Source organism: Bubalus kerabau, chromosome 1 (assembly GCF_029407905.1).
Source record: "Bubalus kerabau isolate K-KA32 ecotype Philippines breed swamp buffalo chromosome 1, PCC_UOA_SB_1v2, whole genome shotgun sequence".
Classification (NCBI taxonomy): Eukaryota; Metazoa; Chordata; class Mammalia; order Artiodactyla; family Bovidae; genus Bubalus; species Bubalus kerabau.
The window spans coordinates 226,134,679-226,162,449 of record NC_073624.1 but is presented as its reverse complement, the minus strand read 5'-3'; the positions used below and the strand labels follow the sequence as shown (position 1 = coordinate 226,162,449).

Here is a 27,771-nt window from a genome sequence, read left to right as displayed (position 1 = left end):
GATTATTGACAGGTTTCTGTGGTCTCTTTTGTCCCATGTGTCTTGAGTGTGACATCGCCAGGCATTATGGAGAGTGTTTTTGTTGGCCATTGTTACCTGGGTCCACCTTTGCACTGAGAATTGGCACCAGAGAGAGACATAAAATACAGGTAAGTGTGTTTGGATGTATGTGTATATGAGAACCTGGATGGATGCCTTTCAAACCTGTGATTATTTTTATAAGTGAGGTGTGGGTGAGGATATTAAAAACACCATACATAGTGGAAGGCTTTGGGAAAGGAAAGGGAAGAAATTTCTCATTTCACTTGTTACTAGGATGTATATTAAACCAAAATGCCACATTTTGAAGGGTATTTCCAAGGGAGACCTATTATAATTAGACTGTTGGCCAGTGAGCCACTTCTGTTTCTCTCTTGTTACATCAAGAGAAGACAGTTGTTATTTAGTCACCCAGTTGTGTCTGACTCTTTGCGGCCCTAAAGACTGTAGCGCGCCAGGATTCCCTGATCCTCGCCATCTCCCAAAGGTTGCCCAAGTTCATGTCCATTGCATCGGTGATACCATCCAGCCATCTCATCCTCTGTCATCTCCTCCTCCTGCGCTCAATCTTTGCAATGATGACAGGTGGACATGCACCAGATTTGAAGGATAAACTTGGGATAATCTCACTTAAAATGTAGGCTCTCTGGCATACACAGAATTCACTTAGGGGATTCCCTGAGGACACTTCAAAGAACCAGACAATTTCTAGTGTGGTTGAGGCTGAGGTACAAGGAGAGACTGAGGAGAGACAAGTCATACCTACTCAGATGTGTACAGATAAAAAGGCATCTTTTTATCTATTCTTGTGAAATGATCCCTAAGATGTATATTTAGCAAAAGAATATATATATATATGTAAAATTTAATGTGTACATATCTGTATATATCTGTATACCTAGACTCAGAATTTATCTGGAAGTCTATATAAGAACTGCCCACAATGGTTATGTCCTGACAGGTAACTGGGTGGCCAGGGGGATTTACTTTTTTACTTCCTCTCCCTTCTTACTGTGGGAATTTTGGATCACGTACACTTATTACTCCAGATAAGTAAATTAAATAATTAATTATAAATATTAAGTTCTAAGAGAAAAAAGAGATGTTGACAGAGAATTTTCGGTCAGTGAGACAGTGTTTTTCAAGTATGAAGCCCTGAGGGCCAGTCTCTGAATTGCAAGGATTGATTAGCAGTCGAGGTGCTTGGCACCCGAGTAATCCCAGTGGAATTGTGTCCATGGGCAATGACTTCAGGGTGGTGGTGGATCTTGGGAGCATTGGATGGGATGGACCATGAGGTAATACTGTGGAGGTCCCCAGGTAGTGGAACTGAGCCTGTGTGACGGCACCAGAACACACACGGTTTCTCCCCTAGGGTACCCTGTGTGAGGACTGGCTGGCAGTATATTGTTGCTGGCCTTGCTCCATCTGCCAGGTGGCCCGGGAACTCAAGGTGAGAACCTCCCAACTCTACGAAATCTATACGGCCCCTTCGACCAAAGAAACTATTATTTGATAGAGCAAGAAAACTCTTCCTTCCTCACTTCCCCACACCCTCCTCTTAAATCCCTCTTGGTGGAGAGATTGTTCTTAAGTTTTCCCTGAAGTAGTATGAAAATAAATGGTTTCCCACTACTGTGTTTACTGTTGTCCTTTCTTCACACATACCCCCTGATGAAGACGCTTATTGGTCTGAAGTTGCTGTCCCAGCTCGGCCATGTTAGGCAGGTTAGAGAGGTAAGCTTTGTGCCCTCCACACCATGCGTGGAGTTGGGAAGGTTGAATCCCACCCCCCCATCTTCCCCTTTCACAAGGGATGTCTGGGAAGCTGGAAGAATTGTTATATGGCTTTCTTATGCTAAGCCTCTTTTCCCAAAGTATCGATGATGGGGCAGAAGATGGATAATTAAATTTTAATGTTTTATTTTCTTATTTTTAAATTTTTATTGGAGTATGGTTGATTTACAATGCTGTGTTAGTTTCAGGTGTACAGCAAAGTGAATCCCATAGGACCTGGACTGGGCCCTGAACACCACTGTAATATAGGAGCATTGTCCTTCCTTTGTCCTGGCTCCTTCAATCCTGACTGCATAAAGGAGAGAGCCTCAGCTTGTTGCTGACTTTGAACAACTCCCCAGCACGTGTAAATCTTTAGCCCCAGACTCAAGGCCTTAGGTGGGCAGCTGTTGAATTGTGCCCCTCCCCCAACCCCTTCCTACCAAAGATATGTTTAAGTCCTAACTCCTGGTATATGTGAATGTGCCCTTATTTGGAAATAGTCTTGCAAATGTAATTAAGATGAGTCATTAGGGTGGGCCCTAACCCAGTATAGCTATTGTCCTTACAAGAGGAGATGAGACACAAAGGTGGAGACACACAGAGAGAAGACAGCTGTGTGAAGATGGAGGCAGAGACTGGAGTGATGCTACCACAAAACAAGGAGTGCCTGGGGGTACCTGAAGGTAGGAGCTGTTGTTCAGTTGCTAAGTTGTGTCCAACTCTTTGCCACCCCATGGACTGCAGCACGCCAGGCTTCCCTGTCCTTCACTGTCTCCTGGAGTTTGCTCAAACTCATGTCCATCGAGTTGGTGGTGCCATCCAACCATCTCATCCTCTGTTGCCCTCTTCTCCTCATGTCCTCAATCTTTCCCAGCATCAGGGTCTTTTCCGATCAGTCAGCTCTTCACATCAGGTGGCCAAAGTATTGGAGCTTCAGCTTTAGCATCAGCTGGGAGAGACAAGGGAATATCTTCTCCTAGAGGTTTCAGAGGGAGCACTGCCCAGCCAACATCTTGATTTTGGACTTCCAGCCTCCAGAACTGTGAGAGGATAAATTTACGTTGTTCTAAGCCATCAGGTTTGTGGTTCCTTGTTACAGCAGCCGTAGGAAACTAGTTCACTCACCATCTACCACGTGAGTAGAATACTCTTGTTTTTGTTAGCGTGGCAGCATAGAGCAGTGCTGAGGACCGTGGGGTCTGAAGCTGAGCTGCCTCCTTTATTTACTAATTGTGTAACTACAGGCAAATTTGCAAATCTGTCAGTACCTCAGTGTCTTCCTCTGTAAAATGACAGTACTAACTTCACAGGGTTGTGAGGATTTTAACTAGTCAAGACACTTAGCTCAATGTTCAGAAAGGAGCAAGGACTTGGTAAATATTAGCTAGCTACTATTACTATTACCTTATATTGATAGTAAATGATATACTTTTCCATTTACAGTTGGGATATAAAGTTTTCTATCAAGTTTTAGATTAAAATTAAGTTAATTAGAAGAGGAACATTAAGTAAACGATAATATAAATGGTTGGTGGATAGGGCAAATATTATGAAGGTGGTAAAACATGAATTGAGTGCTTGTATGCGCCAGGCACTATTCAAATCACTCTACATATTTTAGGACATTTAATCCTTAATATTCCTCAGGAAACTGCTATTATAGTTCCATTTTCCAGACAAGAACCACAGAGAGATTAAGTAACTTGCCCAAGGCCACACAGCTAGCAGGTGACAGGCAGTCAGACTCTTGAGGCTGTGCACTAAGCAAGCAGAGAAAGTTTCTGGCCAAGAGGCTGTCTTGGCCCCCTTGTGGTTTTACAAACCGGGATTTGTTCTAAGGAGGTGAACTCAGCCTGGGGAGCGTGGAAAGGAAGTGTCACTCACTCTGCCTCCAGTCATCCCCACTGAAAATAGGCAATTCCTGTCTGACAGAGTCACTCCTCTCCTCCCAGCCCTGCTTTTGGGTGTGCAGGGAAGCTGCCAGCAGCCAAAACCCTTTGGGAACAATAAAAGGCTCAGTGTTGACATTTAATACATGATAAAGTACTCCCCTCTCCAAGTCAGCTACTGAAAAAAAAAAAAAACAAAAAAACACCAGGCCTGAGGGATGAGTCTATTAAGTGAAAAATAAACCTCTTTTATTGTTTTGACCGAAAACACATACTGCGTTTCACAAGCTTATAGCTGGGAACAATATGAAATTTTGGCAAAGGAGACTGGGGTGACCTCTCCACTCTCACATGATGACCCCTCGCTGTGTGAAGAGTAGATGGCATATCGTGCACTGGCTATGGGCCCAGAGCTTCTCTCAGCTGTGGTCAGAGGTGGTTAGAAGTGTGAGTGAACCTCTCCACAAGGAAGCCCCCCTCCACCCCCACTGCTTTCCCTTTGCTGCTTCTGATCAGCCTGGGCGGTAGAGCAAACTTAGCACTTCTTTAGAGCCACAAATCCAAAAAAGTAAAACTCTGGGCTCTAAAAGCGTTGAGTCTGCCAATGAATCATGGAATATCAAACAGAATTAATACACGGATGGTTCTTTGAAAATGGATGGTAGAGAGTTGTCCTGAAGCAAGGTGGCTTAAGGGCCATGACTTCTGATTTCCCCTAGAACTTGTCAAGTCCATGAAGAAAGAAATTAACAAAAATTTGTGCTTCCTTCCCAGGAGAAAAGTTATCCAACATCCAGTGTTTAAGTGAAAGACAACAACCTTGATCTTAAGCTGTCTATTTCCTTGGACTTACTAGACACTGTCAGTGGTACAAATCTGAGTTACCCAACAGTGGAGGCTTCTTCTATGTATTTTTCCTCTCACTAGAAAATTCCTTTTGATTTTCTAAGATACAAAATGTGGAAAGGATCTCTGATAACTCCTTGTGGGCAAACAACACCCATACATAAGCAACAGCCATTTCAAAGTAATCCATTCAGATCATTATAAATTACAAAACCAGAAAATAAACACATGAAACCCCACCACACCTTTTGGCTTTCTAGTGGCATATACTAACAAAGAAATAAGCTGCCAGCCCTGTAACTCTCTTTGTTTTAGAACAAAGATATGAAAAGTGTCCCTGGCCCTATAACATAATTTTTATAATATATTTTACATGTCTAAGGTTTATTTACACAATTGTTCATAATGACTAACATGTAATACCCCTTCTATAAACATTATTCACATACATATTACCTCATAAAGATTCTCTGTTGGTCTATTAAAAAACACTGTACTGAAAAAACAAGCAGAGACACAAGAGTCTATAGATTATCTGCTGATATTTGCATGGAAAGGTGAAGTTTTCTCTTTCTTTTTTTCCTTTAAACAATACCCTCTCCCTGACCCAATATAAGAAGCAACAATTCCAGAAGATGAAACTCAGAACTAATGATTAGCAAACTATTCTCAGGTGGATTTCTGGCCTGACCTCATTCTAATCACTCAAATTCATCTGAATCTGCCTCCGCATACCTCCACCACTTTTGACTCATGGCCATTTGAAATCTATATTCTGAAGCTGACAGTCCAGAGATGAAAACTTTAGGGAATGGGGGAGCTTTTCTTAAGCTTCTGAATTTGGGTGGGAACAAATCAGTTTCTTTAATTTGTGCTTTGGGGAAAAAATATCTGTTTTACTGGCTAAGCAGGTTCAAAGAAAAAGCTAAATCTTCATGAAACCCTCCATGAAACTGTAAGCTGTGAAAAGATTCCAGAGATGAAAAAAACAGCATGTGTAAATATTGGGAGTGGTGCTTTCTTGCTGTTCTAAATGTGAGAGGCAGAGGCCAGTCTGCTGCTGCTGCTGCTGCTGCTAAGTTGCTTCAGTCGTGTCCAACCCTGTGTGACCCCATAGATGGCAGCCCACCAGGCTCCTCCGTTCATGGGATTTTCCAGGCAGGAGTACTGGAGTGGGGTGCCGTTGCCTTCTCCACGGCCAGTCTAAGAAGAAGCAAATCTGAATGAGAGAGCCTTGAAGACATATTTATAATTAGCCAACGTGAACTAATGTTTTTTGGGAATTAAAAGTTGTATTGTTTTCCCCAACCCAGTTTATACAACTTGCTTTTGTGTGGACAGCTTGCCTATACCTAACGTTTTGGTATATCATCTATAAAATTAAAATTCCTCCCAACTCTGACATTCTGTGAGTGCCCTGAAAAGTGAAGTCATTGAAACCTATCTATAGGTGAGCTGTAGGGCTTCATGGTTGTAACAAGTAGATTCCAGAATCTGAAGGCAGCATCTCCATATTCATTGCTTCCAACTCTAAACAGCAGCCAACCAAACCCGAATTCACACCAGAGAAAATTGAACCAACATTTAGTCATGGTAGTTGAGAGAAAAGAGATGACTGACAACTGGTGGCAGCCTCACAGACCATGTGTGAGAAGGAGCTGTCATTACTGCATTAGCCTTTCTGTAGTCTCATTGTGCCTCTTGCCTCCTCACTTACCTTTTGGCAGATAAAGCCAATGCTGTGGGGCTTCTAACAAAAACTCTCTGGATCAGAAAGTATCAGGGTGAAAAGACAGAATGGAATTGGAATGGAAAAGAATGCAGATGTGGTGGAGTGATGCAGCGTGTGTGGTCAAGGGAGGAGGTGAAGGCTGGGGACATTGTGAAGGAACCCTGGCTTCTCTGGCTTGAACACCTGAGAGGAGAATATGATACCACCCCACTGCATTGCTCTAAACCAAGCTGGAGTGACAGGATAGACACAACTCTGGGAGGCATTTGATGTCTGGTCTTTTCATTTGTCGGTTAGGTGCCAAGGTGTGAGAAATTGGCAAGGGGAAATTTGGCTTTGACAGCAGAACAGAAAAACAGGAGGGCCAAGGGTCTTGTGTAACCTGTAATGTCACATGGCTTGTGTGTTTCCTCCAGCCTGGCCCACCACCCATTGATATTGTGGGAAGACAGATTTACTTTTTCTCCTATTCCCCTTCTGTCTTGGAGGCCAGCCTATTGGTATTCCTGTAGCGTCCCTGATGTCCAGGGAGTATCACATGGCCCAGAACTCTGCACCAAGGAGTTTCCATCCAAGCAGACGGTTTGTTCTCTTCAGTATCCCATTATTACTACTCCTCCAAGGAAGATTTCCAAGGCAGGATCTGTGAAGGTGAAAAGGATTTCAGAATCTATTGTGTGTAAATGCAGCCCGGTTCCAACTACAGTTCTTTAACAATTTTAAGTAGTTTGGGCAGGAGTATGTCTTTTAATTTCACAAGAGAGATACAGTGTTCTCCATTCATCATATCAGGAGACACATACTCTCTATTTTCCCATTTCTGTGGATGCTAACTTGATCTTTGGGTTAAGGTGGTTGTTTACCAGCGTTCTCCACTATCAAGTTGCTATTTTCCATTTTTAGATTAATAAGTATCTTTGGAGGAGATACTCTGAGCTCTTCAGGCTTTTACCCACTACTTTTAATATCCATGGGTGACTCTTGCCCAAGCCAGTTGCTACTGTAGTGGTTACCAAATGGTGATTTAAAAAAAAATTCCATCATTCCTTCTATATTTTTAGCTGGGACTCTACTGTCAGGCAGAGCTCTTCCTTCTCTCTCATTACTCAATGTATATAGTATAGACTCAAGGATTCCTATTTGATTACTTGTAAGGATTATTATCCATTACTGCCAAAAATGAACAATCTGAATCTATTGATGAAGAAATGCCAGACAAACCCTAAGTGAGAGACATTCTCTAAAATAAATGGCCTATGTTCTTTGAAATGCCAGGATCATAGCAGACAATGACTCAAGGAACTGTTACAGATGAAAAGAAACTAAAGAGACAAATGTGTGGTCCTGGATGGGATCCTAGACAGGACATTAAAACCTTTATTCTCTGTAAAGGAATAGGACAATTGGATAAGAGCTGTAGATTAGTTAATAGTGCCATATCAATATTAATTTCTTGATTTTGGAATTATATTGTGGTTTATAAAAACATCCCTGTTTTTAGAAAATACACACTGAAATATTTTAGGGGAAAATGAACATTTTTAGCTTGCTCTCAAATGGTTTGGAAAGATTATATATATAATTTATATTAAATTTTAATTTGACATTTAATTAGTATATATGTATATACATATTTAAAAGAGCGAGGGTCAAAACATACATAGGAAAATGTTAATATCTAGGGAACCTAGTAATGAAGGGTATACAGGAATCCCTTGTACATTTTTAGCAACATTTCTAGATATCTGAAATTATTTCAAATAATTTAAAATTTACAAGGCCTTAGAAGTTCTCCAAAGCCTGAAATATTGTATTTTGATTTCCAAACTCAACCTGCATCCCTATCACCCCCACACATGTGGCCAATGTCCTCCCCTCCCTGTGTGTCCCTTGGGGCCTCTTCGGGGCCTCTTCTCTTCCTGAGCACATTCAGGAGGAAGTGCAACCAACACTTCTGGCTTTCCCTTGTCCAGGTGAGGGCAGGCGGTTTGGATGGGCATCACAGGAGCTGGCTGCTCTCTACGACTTTGCTGCCAGTGCTTGGCTCTTGGCCCTTCTGGACGCAAATGAAGTCCCAACTGACTATGCTGAAGGGGGACAGGAGAAAACTAAGAGGGTAATGGGAAAGTGGTCCCAGAACATTGAGAAAGACTTGTTTTCTAAAAGACCCAGGCTCAGGGTTTGTCCACAAGTGAGTTCCACGAAAACCCAGTAAAACAGGAAATAAGTAGGAGAGGGAATTTTCCATTTCCTGTCCAATGGCTTTCCTTTGGAGCCTGATTTCTTTTCTATCCAAGGACTCCTGCTGATTTAACAGGCCAGTTTTCTCTTTGGGGAAACTTTAGTGATGATCACAGCCTCACTCTTTTCAGGGTGACATGGGACAGTTGGATCTTGCAAGCAAAATTTATGGGAAACAGCAATCTGGGGAGTCTGACTCGAACTCCCAACTCTTGAAAGGCCAAACTATGATTTGTTGTTACAGAGACAGAGTGTACTGAAGGAGGCTGAGCTTTCAAGCAGGCAGCCACATCTGGGCTAACCACTGAACTTCTTTACCCTCTCAGGGCCTGCCAGTGAATTGCGGGCCTTACTCCTTTGTTGACATGCTTCACTCTCCGTAACAGCAGGTAAGAGCCATGAGGGGCTTAATGGGGCTGCTTCCTATTCAGAGGGAGAAGCAGGCATAAATACAGAGTCTGCCTCCCATCAAGATAATAAGTTACATAGGATCTGGAGTTACACTGTCTCCATTGTCCACCCCCAAATGTGGGCAGGAGTTTCAGCTTGCTGTTCACAACATTTATTTATTATTTAAAAATTTTTTATTATTATCTTTTTTGGCCATGCCATACAGCAAACGGGATCTTAGTTCTCTGACCAGGGATTGAACTCATGCCCTCTTCATTGGAAGCATAGAGTTTTAACCACTGGATCACCAAGTAAGTTCACAACTTTTAGTCCTTAAAAGGGAAAGTGCCTGTGTTAGTCATATCCTGCTTCTTTTATCTTTGCCTAAGTGGGTACCGGCTCTGATGCTGGGCACCTGCCTTTAGAGATGGGTCAACCCATAGCTATCACAGTGGGCCCAGAAATGACTGGTTTGGTCTGCACATCAGGCCTGACATCAGCAGCTGGGGGCATATCCCTCTGAAACTTCAGGTAAGGTGATTTGAGTTGACTGCTTCTTGATCTCAAGGGAGTAGTAGCAGTTTGTTAGCTCTTCAAGTACCTTTATTGTGATGTAGCATTTCTGAGAGTCAGCACAGGGACAGGGTAGTGATAGGAAGTAACTGCCAATGGAGGGCTGACTGCCACATGAATCTGACCTTCCAGGTTGTGCTAAGTGATATAGAAAGAACTTCAACTCTAGGATCCACTGACATCTTAATAGACACCTCAAAATCCCATCAGTGGCAGGAGGTGTGAATTTACCTGTGGCTGGCATTGTGCTGTACCGGGTAGCAGCTCATATCAGTCCTGTGTCTACAGGCCAGGGGCTTTAGGATTGGCAGGTGATGATTCTTTGTTTATTAAGTGATCAGGGGACAGGTCTATTGAAGTAGAAAACCCTGGTGTCTGCAGGAAAACTTTGGTGTCTCATCTTAAATGAGGTGGCAAGCAGCTTCCAGTGAACACTAGAGTCCAATTGCCTGGCTTTATTCCCAAGCTCCACCAAGTCCCAGCTGTGTGACCCCATGGAAACTACTTAATCTCTCTAGGTCTTAGTTTCCTTATCTGTAAAATGGACATAGTGATAGTGTTTACTTTGTCTGGTTATGGTGAGATTTTAAAATCAGTCAATATATCTTTTTCTTCTCTCATTGCCATGGCTAAGACTTCCAGAACTATTTTGAGTAAGAGTGGCAAGAGTGGGCACCCTTGTCTTGTTCTAGAAAAATGGTGCTGATGAACCTATTTTCAGGTTCAAATAGAAATGCAGATGTAGAGAATGGCCTTGTGGGCACAGTGGGGAAAGAAGGTGGGACGAAATGAGAGAGTAGGATTGACATATACACTACATATATCTGTGTGTAAAACAGATAGCTAATGGGAGCTCAGCTCTGTGCTCTGTGATGACCTAAAGGGGTGGGATGGGGGGTGGGAGGCTCAAGAGGGAGGGGACATATGTATACACGCAGCTGATTCACATTGTTGTACAGCAGCAACCAACACAACACTGTAAAGTAATTATCTTCCTATTAAAAATAAACAAAAGAGGAAAATTTAAAAATACCAGTCAATATAAGTAAAGCACATAAAAGAGTGTCTGGCACAAGGCAGGGGGTCTGTCTCTCATTATTGGCTCAAAAGTATTACTATAAATTAAGAAACCTCTTCAAGGTTATGTATTAAAATCCTGCTTCTTGATCATCTCAAAGAACGGAAAACCATACAGACCATTAAATGGATACAGACCATTAAACTGGCTCATGATCACACTCATTACTGGAGTTTCTTTTGCCTTAAAAACCTAAATAGAGTTATTAAAATCTTATATCCTAATCAACAAAATGAGGATAACAGTGGCTCAGTATTTATTATACTTTATATGATTGTCATGAGATGGCCTCTATTATTCTTCTTACTATATAGATGAGAAAACTGAGACTCAGAGAGGTGAAATGACTTACCCAGAGTGACATAGTGAGTCACATTTGAGGTACAACGGGTGTTCTGATTCTATAGCCTGGGCTGTTCATTGCTATGCCAGAGAGAGGAGAGCGAAAGAGGGTGAAGGAGCTGGGGGTGGGGAGGGGGAAGGAGGAAGGGAGGGAAGAGGCTGGCAACTGATAATAAGTATTCTCAGAATGAGTAAGTGGGCGTGGGAATTCAATAAATGTATCCTAATGATAACAAAGCAGATGACATTTCATGCCTTGTCTACATAATTCCAAACAACCATTTGACCACTTAGAAAAATGAGATTGCTTTTTGCGTGCTGCAGAGTCATGGCTTTAAGGAGCTGCGAGGGCCAGTCCCTTTAGAAGGTGAGTTTTTATGATCCTGCAGTCCTGGAATGCTAATACATGATCCAAGCCCCTTGTTTGAGGGATGAAATGGGGCCAGAGAAAAGGGAAGCAAATTGCCTCTAAGTTTGTGGCATCTCCTTTAAGTTCATTCTTCCTGTGAAGATCCTTCTTGGCAGGAAAAGGGAGGATTCATTTATTCTCCAATTGTTCATTCAACACATAATTGATTGATGACCAAAAGTGTTTGATAAATGAATGAATTTCCTTGACACTTTGAGCTTGTTCCTGTTCATCTCGTCACTGTGCATGTCTGAGTTCTTCTCAGTCTTCGAATCTCAGGAATCAAGGAAGCTGGCTTCCTTGGAGAAACATTGTTGTCCACTCTACCTAATGTCACTCATACCTTCCAGTCATTGTCTGTCCCACCAGTTTGTTTCCTTCATAGCATCTGTCATATAGAAATAATCCTGTGTGTTTAATCATTTTCCATTTATTGCCCTTCATGAAGGCAGGAGTATTACTTGCTTTGCTTTGTTCACTGTTGTGAAGTGTATGGAACAAAACCTCACACACAGTGGATGCTCAATCAATATTTGTTGAATGAAGATGAATGAATAAGTGAATGAGGTGACATTGATTTCTACCCAGGAAGAAAACATTCTGTGACTTTAAATGGAGATGGAGTGAGAGCTGGGATGTTGGCCTGGAGCCCCTTGGTCATAATGGCATGTCCAGCAGGGGTTTAACTAATCAGCACATACATTTCCTGAATTACAAAGTGTGCCAGGGACATTTAATTTCTGTTAATTGGCACTGAGGAGGAGGGGTTGTTATCAAAATCACCAGCCAGCTGGAAGCATGTCTGTGTCAGACCTGTTTGCAAATCAGAATGGACATTTCATAAACCTTGTCAACCTTGTGAGGCTGCAAGTCCCCAGAGAGGCCGCACCAAGGTGCTCACTAGCTGCATTCAGGGTCATAGACAACCTTAAACCTCAGGCCTTCAACAGATGGGAGGTAAGGTGTAGGGACAACCAGAAGACAAAGGACTGATGAGGGTTATGGCATGAGATGCTTTTAAAAATAACTGTCATATTGCCTCAACCCTGGCACCATTCACCAGCTGATCTGAAAAGTGAAAAGAACAAAGAAGCTGAAATTTTCTAGGCTTGCAGAGCCAGCCTCACTGCTTCCTTTCTGTGACCTCAGACAAGTGATTGATCCTCAGAGCCTCAGATCTGTTTGATCTATAAATAGGGGACAATAACACCCAACTCACAGGATTGTTGTGAAGGTTAAGTGCGAAAATGCACGTAAATAGTCATGACAGCTAACGTCACAGTGTGTTTTCTATGAGCTGGGCATGGTGTTAGTGACTTCACGCCCCTTATCTCATTTAATCCCCACCTAACCATCAAAGAAAGCACAATTAGAACCTGCATTTTACAAACAAGGGGACTAAAGGTTGGGAAGATTAAATGACTTCCCCGTGGTAATACAGGGAAGAAACGCAGAGTCTGGATTTGAATCTAGGTCACCTGACTCACAATGTTTGTGACCTCCCTGTAACAAGCCTCTGAGGCAGTGGCCCCCAACCTTTATTGATACCAGGGACCAGTTTCGTGGAAGATGATTTTTCCATGATTTAGGTGCAGGGGGATCGTTTTGGGATGACTCAAGTGCATTACATCTATTGTGCACTTCATTTCCACTATTATTTGGGTTCCCTGGTGGCTCAGCTTGGAAAGAATCCGTCTGCGATGTGGGAGACCTGGGTTTGATCCCTGTGTTGGGAAGATCCCCTGGAGAATGGAACTGGCTACCCACTCCAGTATTCTGGCCTGGAGAATTCCATGGACTATAGTCCATGGGGTCACAGAGTCAGACATGACTGAGTGACTTTCACTTTTATTTCCACTATTATTACAAGCTCTACCTCAGATCATCAGGCATTAGATAGATTCTGGAGGTTGGGGACCCCTGCTCTAAGAGATTAGACCAATACCTGGCATTTAGTACATATGTAATGAATGAATGGCAGCTAGAAGGATCTATTCTTATTCTAGCATTTCTCCTGATCTTGCCATCACGCCTTTGTCATAACTACAAAATTCACTGCTAGGGTCCCTTTTGCACACCAGCACCTGTCCTATATGTCTCACTTCATCTTCCCAATTACTTTGTGAAGTGCTGATTATTGTTTTCACTCTTCAGATGAGTAAAGAAAGTCTCGGAGAGGTTAGTTAACTTGGTTCAAGATTAGACAGCCACGAAGTGGTAGGATCTGAGCCCAGGGACGTGTGATTCTAAAACCCAGGTGGTTCCTCTCTATGTAATAGCCATTCTCCATGCTACCGCCTTTCAGAATCTCTTCCTGCTCAGTGGAGCTCTCCTGACAACTAAAACACTCCTTCTAGGACTTCCCTGCTGGTCCAGTGGTTAAGATTTTGCCTTCCAATGTAGGGGGTATGGGTTCGATTCCTGGTTGGGGAGCTAAGATCCCATATGCCTTGTTGCCAAAAAACTGAAAACACAGAACAGAACCAATATTGTAGTAAATTAAATATGTGATTTTGCTCAGTTGTGTCTGACTCTTTGCAACCCTATGGACTGTAGCCTGCCAGGTTCCTCTGTCCATGGGATTTTCCAGGCAAGAATACTGGAGTGGATTGCCATTTCCTTCTTCAGGGGGGCTTTCCAACCCAGGGATCAAACCCTGGTCTCCCTGATTGCAGGCAGACTACTGTCTGAGCCACCAGGGAAGCAATAAAAATAAAAAATGGTTCATATTAAAAAAAATAAAAACAAACAAAAAACCCCACTTCTTTATCACTCCTCTCTCGCACATCTGTCTGTTTGATCGAGACTAGCTCTTTCTTATACTCCATTTCTGAATTGTGCCTCTCTATGTATGTATGGGTAATAGCTACCGTTTATTGAATACTTTGATGTACTGCATACCACAACTGGGGCTGTACATGCAGGATCTCGTTTAATCCTTCTGAGAATCCTGTGAGGCGGAGATTCTGATTCCCATTTTATAGATGAAAAAGGTTTAGGGAGGTGGTGTAACTTTTCCGAGTTGCTTTAGTCATTTGCCAAAGGAAACATAACTAGTAAGTGACAAGCTGGGACCAAACCCCAGATAATCTGATTCCAAAACCCACCACTCTAGCTATTATGTTTTGTTGTTTCTCCATATCTTGTTAAGTTCCAGTGGATTGGGAACACAGCTAGAATAGCTACCCCCAAATCCCTGTTGTCTGAGGTTTTAAAATTTAGTTCTTTACTGGAGGTTTCCATGAAGAAGGTCCAAGCTATCAAATTTGCCAACCTAAAATGAATGTAAGCTTAAAAAAGAATTCAATTTATAAATAGAACGTGCAGGATGGAGTATTTGGAAATGTGGTTCTGATATCTAAAAGAAGCCTTCCCTTCCAAACAGTATGAGCCCCTCTGTCTGTCTGACCGCTCTGTCCTTTGTCATGGAAGCTGCTGCCATCACTCTTGAGTGGTGACTGCCATGTCTTCCTCAGGGACTGTGGTCCTTTGGGTCTCTTCTAGACAGAGAAGAAAAACATCTCCCAGTGAACCAGGCAAGAATGGGGTGGGAATCCAGGTACGATCCTTTGAAGGTGATATTTATTTGAATTCCTCTTTGGTCCTTCAGGTGTTTTTGCTGCTTCCTTATGCTTTGTTTCAAGCTTGCTTTTGCTAATTTGTGAGAGTCTCCTGACTGCAAATAGTTCTCACAATCCACTTGGATGGTCCAGGGAGGAGTCCTCGTTTTCATGGGAAAGATGTTAGGATGGCTGTGGCCTCTAGGACGTGTGTGGCCTACAGCAGTCAAACTCGGACATTGCAGATGGCCTTCATCAAGTCAGTCGGTCACACTAGCACGGTTTCTAACAGCATTAACCAAGGATACACAGAGTGGCCTTTGCAAATGTGTTTTGCCTTTCTCTCCGGGTCTTGGCTGGCATCGCTTTAGTCTTTACCAGACTGCAGCTCTTGTCCATCCAGCAGTGACCCTATTTGCATAATTAGCTTGCATCTGTGGGTGTGTATTTACTCCCCCAAAGCAATTGCCTTTGAACTTTGGATAAATATCAGCATGGAACACTGGAAGATGTCAGCTCTGTGAGCCCTCTTGTTCCCACAGAGAAGATGAAAGTGGGGGTCATTTTGGAAATCATGACCCCCTTCTTCTGAACTGTATATCATTTAGAGTGAGGACAGGCAAAACCAGAAATAGACTGGTGAAGAGGGAGAGATCTAGAGACCGAAGAATGATCATCATGTTCTGATGTCAATGATCCAGAACCACATTGCAAGCTTTGGTTCTTTTTCAAGTTGGCTGTGTCTGGCCGCCCTTGCAACAGGGGTAGAGGTGCTTCTCAGATATCTCTGTACAGAATATTCTCAGTCACCTTCTTTCCCACCCCTACTTCTTGGTTGATAAGACCCATAGACTTATTCTCAGGGAGGGCTTCACCCCGAGTTAAACCATCCCCCTACTCCCATCTCCATTTTCATCCCTGTGGTTTCTGCAGAACACACACATTTTGCATCCTCTCCAACTTCAACCATGTTGTGTGTTTACAGTTGCTACTGAAGAAGAGGGACATGATGACTTCTTTTTTCTTTTTTTTTTAATGGATCTTTCTGGGTCATGGGTTGAACTTACATCTCCTGCATTGGCAGGCAGATTCTTTACCACTGAGCCACCAGGGATGCCTGGGACATGGTGACTTAAGATTAAGGTTTGGATTTAAGAGTTCTGGGTTCTAGTCCTTGTTACCGTGGACAAATCATTTGATCTCTGGGCCATAATTCTACTCTCTAAAATGGAATAACAGCAGTACCTGCCATCATAGGCTTGGGTAGGATTGGATGGCATGCCACATGTACAGTGCTTGGTACACAGCAGGTGCTCAGTAAATGGTAACAATTATCACTGGATAAAGAGTTAGTAGTCTCCCTTCCATTTCAAACTCATTATGTGACCTTAGTCAAGTTGCTGAAACATCCTGAGTCTCAGTTTCTTGATCTGTAGTCTGTGGACAAAGATAATTTTTCTCTGAGCGTTTCATGCAGTTCTTGAAATAGTTTGGCAGCAGCAGCAAGATGTGTTTTAGTTTCAGAATCTGAGAAGCTACTCTGGTTTCTGCAGTTGGCTACCCAGAGGCTCCAGGCAAGGTGCAGAGGACAGCTGTGTTGAAAACCCTATATTCAAGGAATGTAGGCACAGTCACAGCCCATATTTTCCTTATTCAGGAGCAACAGGGTCTCCTAAAGCAGCTGTACTTGGAAGAATTCTTGTAAAAGCCCCTTTAAACTCGAATGCCTCAAAACCAGATATGCCAGTGCATCAAAATCTCAAATCCCAGCAATAAATCAAAGCGTTTGAGTCCCAGTGACAGAAACCAGATGGGAGTTTAAATATTCAGGCTGGGTGTGTATGGCCTCAGGTTGCAATATCTTCTTTGACTAGTGTTTACTGAGTACCTCTATGAGTTGTGCTGAAAGTTCCATATGGTACATGAGTGGGATATATACATGGGAATGATAAACATGGGATTCAGGATAGAGGTTGTGAGGGAAGTGGGAGGTGGGGAAGGAAGGAATAACTGGGAGAAGCACACAGCAAGTTTCAATTGTTTTTTAAAAAGCTAGGTGGTAGATATATGGTTATTGGTTTCATGATCCTATATAATTATGTCTATAGGACATTTAATTATAAAAGGGGAGAAAAGCAGAAAGGAGCCCAAATCCAGAAAAGAGGTATAAAAGGGGAGAAAAGCAGAAAGGAGCCCAAATCCAGAAAAGAGGTAGTAAGAAACACCATTCTGTGGGAGCCATATGTATTTTATCTATCCTGTTTACTCTATCCTCGTTGCCTCTCCTAGAGCCTGGGCCAGGGTGCGTGGTGAATTAACTGCTGTTGGATGGACGGATGGGTGAATCTGTAATGCTCCTCCATGTCCTCCATCCCATCATCTTTGATCCCACCTCTGCTGCCTTCCATTTGTCAAAGTGTAGGTCAATCAGCGGAAGGGCTTCCCGGGAACATTTTGTTTCTACTCTGGTCTAGGACACGATACTACAGCTTGGCAAACAGCAGATGGCTTCATCATCATTTAACATTGTTCTATTTCAGGGAAAACGTCCTTGTGAGCTTTATCCTCAATGACGCCAACCTGCTGTAAGGCTCTCTGGAGTTAATTCCCCCACTTGGTCTTGCCTGCTTAGTGACTGTCTTTTATGGTCACCTAAGAGGTTTCTGCAAGTGCTAACATTCTCTTCACTCAACCCGAGGGGGAACTGGGGCCTTCACGCTCAAGACATAAGTGAGAGAAGCCTCAGTGGCAGCAGCTGCCACCCCGGGAGGGCCCAGCTTGTTAAGCACATGCTCCCAGCTGGAGAGGCCCTTGTTATCCTGCCTGCTTCAGCTGCTCACTCCCCGGGCAGGGAGTCGGACACTGTGGGGCTGGCCTGTGTGAAGAGGCAGTGAGAGGATCAAGATGCGGGCCTGTTCATCTTGTTGAAGTAAAGTACGTGCTTCCTTACCTGCCTGTATGAGACCAGAGGAGCTAGGACACTGAAGTGCATCATTTACACCTAGGAAACTTAGCTGAAAAAGACAGGTGAACAGGCATGTTCACCTGTCCTCCAAGTCAGCTCCTTGCCTCAGCTGAGGGCCTACAAAGGCAAATGTTAAGGGCTGAACAGAGGCCAGGATGGGGGCCAGGAAGAGTGTTGGGCTTGATAGTAGTGCTCTCAACTTCTGAGTGACCTCTCTGAGCCTTACTCTGTACAACAGGGTAACCAGACATTTCAGAATCAGTATGACATAGTGAAAGTGTTAGTCGCTCAGTCATGTCTGACTTTTTGCGACCCTAGGCTCCTCTGTCCGTGGGATTTCCCAGGCAAGAATACTGGAATGGGTAGCCATTCCCTTCTGCAGGGGATCTTCCCAACCACGGGTCAAACCCAGGTCTCCTGCACTGCAGGCAGTCTTTATTGTCTGAGCCACCAGGGGAGCCCAGTATGTCATGCTGCTGCTGCTGCTGCTGCTGCTAAGTCGCTTCAGTCGTGTCCGACTCTGTGCGACCCCATAGACGGCAGCCCACCAGGCTATCCCGTCCATGGGATTCTCCAGGCAAGAATACTGGAGTGGGTTGCCATTTCCTTCTCCAATGCATAAAAAGTGAAAAGTGAAAGTGAATTCGCTTAGTTATGTCCAACTCTTAGCGACCCCATGGACTACAGCCCTGTCCAACTCTTAGCGACCCCATGGACTACAGCCCACCAGGCTCCTCTGTCCATGGAATTCTCCAGGCAAGAGTACTGGAGTGGGGTGCCATTGCCTTCTCTGCCAGTATGTCATAGGCACCAGCTAATCAGAATGAAGAAGGGTTTCATTGCTGCAGGTCTCAACTGCAGCTGGCCTTAGATTTTGGACGGGAGAGCGATGGGGAGGACCTGGAGAAAGAACCAGGGTGCAAGAGCAGGGAGAGGCCCTGAGAAGCTCAGAGAATTTATCATTCACCTATCAGTACAGGACGCTTTCAATATATTGACAACCAGTGTGACCATATTCCTGCTGAATGTCAGAGCCAAATGTCAGCACTGCTATACCATTTAAGAAAGGTGAACTTTCTCTCATTTGTTATGTACCTCTGAATCACTTCGGAGAAGGCGATGGCACCCCACTCCAGTACTCTTGCCTGGAAAATCCCATGGATGGAGGAGCCTGGAAGGCTGCAGTCCATGAGGTTGCTAAGAGTCAGGCATGACAGAGCGACTTCACTTTCACTTTTCACTTTCATGCATTGGAGAAAGAAATGGCAACCCACTCCAGTGTTCTTGCCTGGAGAATCCCAGGGACGGGGGAGCCTGGTGGGCTGCCGTCTATGGGGTCGCACAGAGTCGGACACGACTGAAGCGACTTAGCAGGAGCAGCAGAATCACTTAGGGAGCTTGTCGAAAACACATATGCCTAGTCCCCACCCCAAAACTACTGAACGGCATCCTGTAGGGCCCTGGAAGGGACCTTTATGCTCCTGAGACGTGTGTGCCTGGATCAGCTGGTATCTGGGGACCCAGCTCTACGTGGAAGGGGTTTAGAATGCTTCTGAGAGGAAGTGGAGCACAGTCTGGAGGGGAACATGCCCAGTTCAGGTGCAGGTCATGTGAGTGAGTGAAACAGGCTGCTGCGGTCAAGGCAAATTGAAGAGCAAGTGTCCATTTTCACTGAAATCTTGACCTTGACGCAGCTACCTCCGGATGGCTGCCCATCGGGAGTGCGGGCCTGATGAAATGGACTTTCTGAACGTCCCAGGGAAGCTGGAAATCTGTGAGTCAGAAGTCAGTGATTTAGTTCGGCCTCTCACTGAGTCACAGGTGGGGCCATTGCTTTAAAATCTTCCTGTAGAAGCTCTGTCTATGGGAGGGGGCGGGGGAGCCGGTCCCACGCGAGCCGGGAAGGAGACAGGCTTTAAGGGAGGACCTTGATGCTGTTTGTGTGCATGCTCAGTCGCTCAGTCGTGTCTGACTCTGTGCAACCCCACGGGCTGTAGCCCACCAGGTTCTTCTGTCCATGGGATTCTCCAGGCAAGAATACGGGAGAGGGTGCCATGCCCTCCTCCAGGGAATCTTCCTGACCCAGGAATTGAAGGTCTCTTAGGTCTCCTGCACTGGCAGGCAGGTTTCTCTACCACTAGCTGCTTACGGCAACCATTTCCTCAAGTGTGGTCCTCAGGGTCTGTCCTCAACTGGTTGTGCCCCTCCTTTGTCTCTCAGGTGTCCCCCGCTCTGTGCCTGCCCCAGCACAGCCCGCCCACAGCAGCTTTCCTTGCACTGAGGTGTCAGGGCTGATCACAGGGTGAAGGCGGGCCTCTTCTAGGGACTCCGAGTCTTGGCTGAGGGTATAGAGCTCTCACAGGAATGTCTGGCTTCAGACGTGAGGTGTTCCACACCCACCTGGGATCCCTGGAATGTTCCACACAGGAGCGGATTCTTTGTGCTTGGGTACAAGAGAACTTGACTTGGTTGCTACATTTAAACCCATTGCCAGTGCTTCTTAGCCCGCTTGGACACCCTTTCTCCTATCCTTTTGCCTGCCTGACTCTTTCCTGTCCTTCAGGACTCAGCTTAGACTGTGTCTTGACCTCCATGACTAGGTTACTTGGTCTCCTTTTAGCGCCACAGCCTTGGGCAGGCCTTTATTTAGACTTTCTTGCCTGGAATTTCAATAGCCCACTTCCTTAAAAACATTCAAGGCTAATCTTTTTCAGGTATTCACTATGTACCAGCATGACTTCAGTCACTTTATGTTACCTCAGTTAACCCTCACGGTTACCCAGTGAGGCTGGCACTGTTATCATAGCTTTTAAGAAGACAAAGCCTAGAGAAGTCAAGTAACTTGCGCAGCATCACACAGCCAGCACGTGGTAAATGAGGACTGGACCTAGTCTGTGTGCAGCAGAGCCGACAACTGTGACCACCGCACTGTGCCTCCTCTCTAGAGTCTGAAGGCGGTAGACTGACACCAAGGATGGTCTTTTGGTTCACTGAGCATAGTCCTGAGTTAGGCTCTGAAGTTAGGTAGCTTGGACTCAGGGTGAGGGCAGCTCTCAAACTCGCTCTGCCACTGTCTGCAGTTACCCTACAAGCCTCAGCTTCCTAGGCTCTGTAATTGGAATAGTTACATTTGCCTTATAAGGTTATGGTGGACATTATAGGAGAGGATGTAGTATCCAACATGGTGATGGAACAAACGACAGAGAGTGGCAGTGAGTTCAGCTTGTACCATCCTTTTCAAATCCTCAGGTGACTCGGCAGAGATGGGATTTGTTTGGGACGGAGGGAGTTTGCTGCTGAGCAGGGCAAAGGGGGCTGGATGGAATGGGAGTGGCCAGTCTGGTATTGCTTACAATTCTCAGAAAGGTTACTTTATAGAGATCATGGGCAATGGAATAAATATTCTGTTTCATTTGGAGGGCATGGATTGTGTCTTCATTACACACAGACAACCTGCTTTTCAGCCACAACAGGTAAAAATTAACTGGCTCCAGTGCTACTGAGGCACAGAGTAAATATTTGGTTGTTTGGGCATGTCACATGTCTGCTGCTCTGGGGGCAGATTGCTAAACTCATTGCGAGTACTTTTTGGGGTAAATACGAGGGGTAGGTACTCATATTTTGACAAATCATACGATGCCTGCCTGTCTTGGTGACTTTTCTCCATTTCTCCATCTGGATGACTGTTTTCCCCTCACTGAATCATGCAGTTGGGGGTGACGATTTTGTGGCTAGACATGGGTCAGTATCTCTCAGAAGCACCAGAACGTGTTGCCACATTGGCCCTACCAACCCCAAAGGTCTGACATGTGCAGTAGTCCTTGGCAGGAGGATGGTTTTGTTTGTGTTTTATGAAGGTCTGGAAAAGTCTGGATAATTCAATTTGCCAAGTGTGTGGTTGGTATGTAAAAGATAAATGTTTTTAATCCCAGTGTCTTTAAGAACTGTCCAGGGAGAAGGTCTAATTAGACTTGTCTTTTTTTTTTTTTTAAATGATATCCAGGCTTAGTAGTAAACGGCATTCATGCACTGAAGTGCCCACATTGATGGGCATGCAATAAATGTTAAATCACAACAGTTAAGTTTAATGAGAATTAATGGTTTGTCTTACAGCATTGTCTCTGCTCCCTGGGCTGCCCTTTAGCCTTATTTACAAGGCTCTGCCTGGCTGTCCCACTCAGTCAGCCCCCATCTTAGTGAGGTTGCCTAGCTTTGCAGACTCCGCCCTTCTTTCCCTACCTGCCAAGAATGTTAAGGTTGATCTCCTCCTCTTTGGTCTTCTCTGACTCATTCCCTAACCCTCTGTCTTTCTCTCTCATTCTCATCATCTCCTCCTTCTTACTCCCTTTCCTCTCCAACTTTATTTGTCCAGTCCCTTTTACAGACACTTTCTTCTAGAAGGGACCCCCACCCAGCTGTGGATTGCCATCTTCCCCATAATATTGTAACCTTATCCTGCAACCCAGGGAAACATCTAGTCTGCCCCAAATAGAAGAAATCAGTGGAAGTAAAGACTGTTTGCAGTGCAAACAGAATGAATATCTAAACTTAAACCCCTTATGAAGTTGTTTCTAAGCATGTTGTGTTTTCTTGGGGAAGTCAGTCTAGAGCCAGGGATGAACGATGGTCCATAGTACCATACAGGACCCTCTCCATAAGTACATGCTTCCTGCTTATCTACTGTGTAGGACTGTAAGTGGGCAAACAGATTGAGAAGCTTCAAGTACGACAGCAGTCAGCTTTCTCTCTAACCTTGTCTGGAACAAAGCCAGGGAGCTGACTCTTTTTGGTTTAGAGGGTTCTTGGAATGTTCACAGCATTTGTCTCATACTCTTCCCAAAAGTTCTCCCTTGGCAGCCAGGATTGTGACTCAATGGAGGGGAAAAAGATACGGTGCCTACTAGTGGCCTGTATCCAGGCCCCAGAAGATGGCAGAAACTGTTCTAAGATGCTGAGGTCAAAGAAGTAATGCCAGCATTCTACCACTGTGACCCCCGGCTGAACCCCGCTTTAGAGCATCATAGAAATTCTACACAGAGCACAGGGAATGAGGAGTGCACACTCCATACTAGGACGAGAGTGGGCAGGATGAGCTCCCATTCCTTAGTCTGGGCAGTCGTCTTGAGACATTGAATCATTACGTCTGCAAGGTCACCTAGTCTACCTTCCTAGCCAAGGCAGGAATCTGTGCTCCCACCTGTCCTTTCCTGGAGCTAAACAAGGCAGAACAGGACCCATGCTCGAGTCCCCAAAGAACAGCAGGACGCCCTCAGTGGAGGCATACTATATTTAAATGCAATTCACCTCTTTGGGGTCTAGGAAAAGCCGCCTGTAGATTCATTTGCTGGGAAACGCAGTCTGCGTGGCCGAGGCAGTGGACGCTGGGGTCACGGTTTTGCTAAAAGCTGACTTCCTCCGGAGGTCTGTCTGCTGTCCAGAGTGGCAGCCACTTCGGTGGGCGAACAGGATGGTCATCTCCGGGCCCAAGGGGGCTGCCTCAGGCTGGGACCCCTTCGGGGTGGCTGGCTGTTCAGGCTTCCCGGAGGTGTGGTGTTTGGCGGGAGGAGGACTGTAGTTCTGAAATCTCACAGTTTTGACTTGCTGTAAGACAGGAGAACAAAGGGACATGGCTGAAGTGTGAGAACTGTGCTGTTTCCCCCTGGGACTTGGCTCACGTTGTTCCTTTACCCTTGTCCCTTCTGGGAATGCCTCATTCATGGGTTCCTCCAGCAAATACTTGTGTCTGCATGAGAGTCCCAGGGATCACCACTCTGTCAGGTGCTATGTACAAATCCAAGAGTGAACAGAACTGCCCTGAAAGATGATAGTGAGAACCAGTGCTCCCGTGGGGAAGAATAAGATGCTAAGGGAGTGGGTAGGACTATCCAATTGAAGCTGGAATGGGGCTTGTCATGGAGGGCCTCCTAAAGGCAGAGTTATTTCAATCAAGAACTGAAGAATGGGGATTATCTAGCAGAAATAGAAGGGGCAATCACTGACCTAAGAACAGGGTCCTGGGCAAGAGGGTATGATCCTTTTGAGAAAATATAAGAAGTTCACCTCCCCTCTCTCTTCTCCACCTGCCAGTAAGGCCTGTCTTGAGGCATACCTCTTCCCTGAGGCCTACCTGCTGACTGCATCAAGTTCTGTGATAAACTTATAAATCCTCAAAGCAGAGCCAGCAAACTAGACACCGCTGACTACACTTTGTCTACAGAAGGTTTAAGAGTTTTAGCTGCTAACACGAAAAATTGGGAGACTGCATATATAAAAGTCAGGATTTCATCTGTCTCTTATGAAACAGCTCAGGTGCACAAGGGCCGGGGCCCCATTCTGCCAACAGTTGGCTGGTGCTGATCAGCAGCTCCCTGTCTGTGTGGGAGTCACCATCTCACATTTGCATAAGCCTTTCCTCTCTCCCTTCTTTCCTAGCCTGTTACAGGATCTGTCTGGTACAATCAGTGTTTACCTTGGCCATTCCCTGTCTTTTGTTTGTTTGTTTAGTCGCTAAGTCATGTCTGACTCTTTTGCGACCCCATAGACTGTAGCCTGCCAGGCTCCTCTGTCCATGGGATTCTCCAGGCAAGAATACTGGAGTGGATTGCCATTCCCTTCTCCAGGGGATCTTCCTGAACCAGGGACTGAACCTGTGTCACCTGCATTGCAGGCAGATTCTTTACTGCTGAGCCACCAGGGAAGCCCCAAAACTAAATAATAACAGTCACCTAATTTTCTTGTTACCTCCTCCATCCCACCATCCTTCTTTCCTCAAGGATATTATTGAGAACATAATACGTTTACAAAAAAAAAGCCATAGAACCACAAAGGTCCTGATAATGGTCAATTGAATAGTTTTAGCTCTGTGTGACCTTGACAAGCCACTTACTCTTTCCTGTGTCTCAGTTACCTCCTCCATACTGTGAACAGGTACACATTATTTCCTGTGTAAGCACTTTACTCATCTCATTTAATTTCCACTCCAATCCTGTGAGGCTATGACTCTTTGTACTGCCATTTTACAGATTAAGCAAAAGAATCTCAGAAAGGTGAAATGTTTCAACTGGAGTCACCAGCTAGCAAGCAGCAGAGCTGGAATTTAAAACAACATTGTATCTGAGGCTAAAGCCATGCTTTCTCAAGTCACCTCTGGGCCTTGAAAGTAGGATGTATGAGATATTCTGGAAGCATCAAGGAGATTCAGTAACATGTCCAGGGAGGATGGAGGTGGTATGAGGATGTGGAGGGGAAAGGTTGTGTGTGAGGATTCCTTTGATTCCTTGTCCATTCAAAGTTGAAATCTCAGGAGCTGAGACACTGTGCAAAGTTAGGGGTCTAAAGAATCAGGCCCCCCTCACTTCACCTCATGGTCATGCATGCATGTTCAGTTGTGTCTAAATCTTTGTGACCCCCATGGACTGTAGTCTGCCAAGCTTCTCTGTTCATAGAACATTCTAGGCAAGAATACTGGAGTGGATTGCCATTTCCTCCTCCAGGGGATCTTCCCAACCCAGGGACTGAACACACTTCTCTTGTGTCTCCTGCATTGGCGGGAGGATTCTTTACCGCTGCGCCATGTCACCTACTCCTACCTTCTCACTGCCGTTTCTTGCGTTTTCTGGTTTCACCAGGATGGAGGGCGGGGCAGATGCAGGCGGTTTGGGGAGAGGCTCACTCTTGATGGGGATTTCTTTGCCTTCCATGATGAGGGAGCTGGCTGCCGTGTGGATCCTGGTGTCGCTGCCCCTGCTGACGCACGTGATGGCAGGCTCCCCGGTGGAAGTGGGCTTGGGTCCCAGCTCTGCCACCACTGTGGAGGCTGAGGAGGGGGCCCCCTGTGGCTGGTAGAACTGGAACTGCTGAGGCTGGACCACCATGGTGGGGCTGCGTCTGAAGGAGCCCACCACTAGGGTGGGGATCCCCGACTGGACGGGTCTCTGCAGAGATCCATCTGGGGAATTACAAGACAGAGATATCAGCCCTGGGGCGGCTGACAGCAGCTGGGGGTGGAGAGGAGGGGCTGGGTAGGCAGTGCATCCTGATATCCCAGAATAGTTAAGTGCTTTCCCAATTTGACTGTGCTCACATTCTCCCAGGGTCTTTCAAAGGTGACCTTATTCTTTTTTTAGTGCTGCTTGCCAATGCTGGCAGCCAATGACTGGCTAGGTGAATGTTGGTAGGGGTTGGTGTCAGAAGGTGTATTACCTCCATTTGTCCTCTGTCTGTCTCTCTGTCTCTGTCTCTCTTTCTCTCTCTCTCTCTTTCTTTCACACACACACACACACTTCTATGATCTCCTTCCAGGCCTTAAAGATGGGAAATGAAGAAGACAGTACTAAAGACAGGGCTTCACAGTGAGAAGAGAACAGAAATGTCATGCAGACCAAAAAGGACACAAAAGCAGAGGCAACGCAAGAGACAGCAGACATTGAGACTCACAAGAATGAGTCAGCCGAGAGGCATGAGCAGGAGGGAGAGGGCAGGAGAGAGGGGAGGGGACTCTGACCAGCTTCTTGAAGAAAGTTCTGATGGAAGCATTAGGCCTGTGGTGTGGGGACCTCTGCTCTTCATCGGGTCTGTGGGGAGGAAGGCTGAGTGGGATTTAGAGACCATGTGTACTGGGCAAATGTGACAGTAGTTGGAAGCAAATCTGGAAAGGCTATTTCCGAGTTAGGGTTGGGAGCGGTTGAGCTTCGGAAGTCCCATGACACAGGCTCTGGAATCTGATCTCTTCTCAAGGAACCGGGGTCCAGTCAGTCACATCACCTTCCTGCTCCTCAGACCCTCTGGTTGTAAACTGGAGCTAACAACAGTACCTCATGGGCTGGAGTGAGATTATATTTTATGATGCATGCAAAGTGTTAGGATAGTGCCCGGAACATAATAAATGCCCCCATGTTTGAAAACTTTTTTTTTTTCTTTTTTAGGTAAAGGAGAAGCAAACTGTAAAAATGCATGCATGGTCCAGGAGTTTGGTTTTGCCCCTTTTACTTCCCTGAGCTCATTCCACCCCCCCTTTTTTTTTTTTGCTTTTAACTGAGATGAGCCTCCTCTGTAAAAGAAAGCCATTCCTTCCCCTCAAATTCTCTAGAACACAGGAGATCCCCACCCCTTGAGCACATGTCCTATGGGTGATCTGGAGAATCAGCAAGTTATTGCACTCTGAGGGGTGTAGTGGGAGAGACACTCTGAGCCGCATTGTGGGTCATTTCTCCATAAGGGTCTCCCAGCATCTGTAGCCATAGCAGAGATGTTAGTCCTCTGTGACACTCTATGGACACGTGTGTGAATCAAAGTTACGTGTGCCTGGCACAGAGGGCCCATCTAAGGCCGTGTTCTGTGTCGTGATTCTTCATCAGGATGGGTGTGAACATGAAAAGCAGACACTCACTCAAGAGCGTCGGTATTCTCAGCCACCGCCGGCAAGCCAGCCACTGCTTACACGAGTCTGACCTTTCAATGTCGACATTTATTTTTCCACTGACAGCCCTGTGAGGTGCACATAGTCAATTCTCTGTCATTTCTCTTTGCTTTGGGGAGATTGATAGCTTGACCAGCCTCACCTTGGGCAAAGGGAGAGAGAGAAAGCTTTGGGGACCTAGAAAAGTCAAAGCCATGCTGGGCAGACCTGTCCTTGCTGTGCTGTGCTTAGTCGCTCAGTTGTGTCTGACTCTTTGCAACCCCATGGACTGTAGTCCACCTAGCACCTCTGTCCATAGAGATTCTCCAGGCAAGAATACTGGAGGGTGTTGCCATACCCTCCTCTAAGGGATCTTCCCAACCCAGGGATCGAATCCAGGTCTCCCACATTGCAGGTGGATTCTTTACTGTCTGAGCCATCAAGGAAGCCTGGACCTGTCCTTAGGCTCTTGGAAATGAGTGCAAAATCAGTTTATTGCCATATCTATTTATCTTATGGGTTCCTAATTTC

General features: G+C 45.3%; 2 protein-coding genes and 1 long non-coding RNA gene across 6 annotated transcripts in view; 2 read left to right on the top strand and 1 right to left on the bottom strand.

Annotated features, from left to right (window-relative positions):
- The window catches only part of PLAC8L1 (PLAC8 like 1), a 31,102-nt gene extending 29,340 nt beyond the window's left edge, over positions 1-1,762 (top strand). Inside the window, exons 3-4 of the mRNA XM_055557175.1 lie at positions 13-149; positions 1,415-1,762. Of these exons, the coding sequence (XP_055413150.1) occupies positions 13-149; positions 1,415-1,555 (278 nt within the window). The 3' untranslated portion in view covers positions 1,556-1,762. The remainder of the gene's footprint in view (positions 1-12; positions 150-1,414) is intronic.
- A 623-nt stretch (positions 1,763-2,385) lies between these two features.
- Positions 2,386-26,903, top strand: LOC129634833 (uncharacterized). The gene is made up of 4 exons (XR_008705932.1): positions 2,386-2,501; positions 8,853-8,915; positions 9,143-9,227; positions 26,768-26,903. It is a non-coding gene; the product is annotated as an uncharacterized LOC129634833 (long non-coding RNA).
- SH3RF2 (SH3 domain containing ring finger 2) overlaps positions 2,453-27,771 on the bottom strand; it is a 151,714-nt gene continuing 126,395 nt past the window's right edge. For 3 of the 4 annotated variants that reach the window (XM_055557137.1, XM_055557155.1, XM_055557162.1), the window contains 2 exons: positions 25,433-25,791; positions 19,228-23,444 (listed from right to left, as the gene is read on the bottom strand). In XM_055557137.1, coding sequence (XP_055413112.1) covers positions 23,181-23,444; positions 25,433-25,791 — 623 coding nt within the window. In that variant the 3' untranslated portion in view covers positions 19,228-23,180. Of the gene's footprint in view, positions 6,929-19,227; positions 23,445-25,432; positions 25,792-27,771 lie in introns of those variants that run through there. The other variant, XM_055557146.1, reaches the window with a different exon arrangement.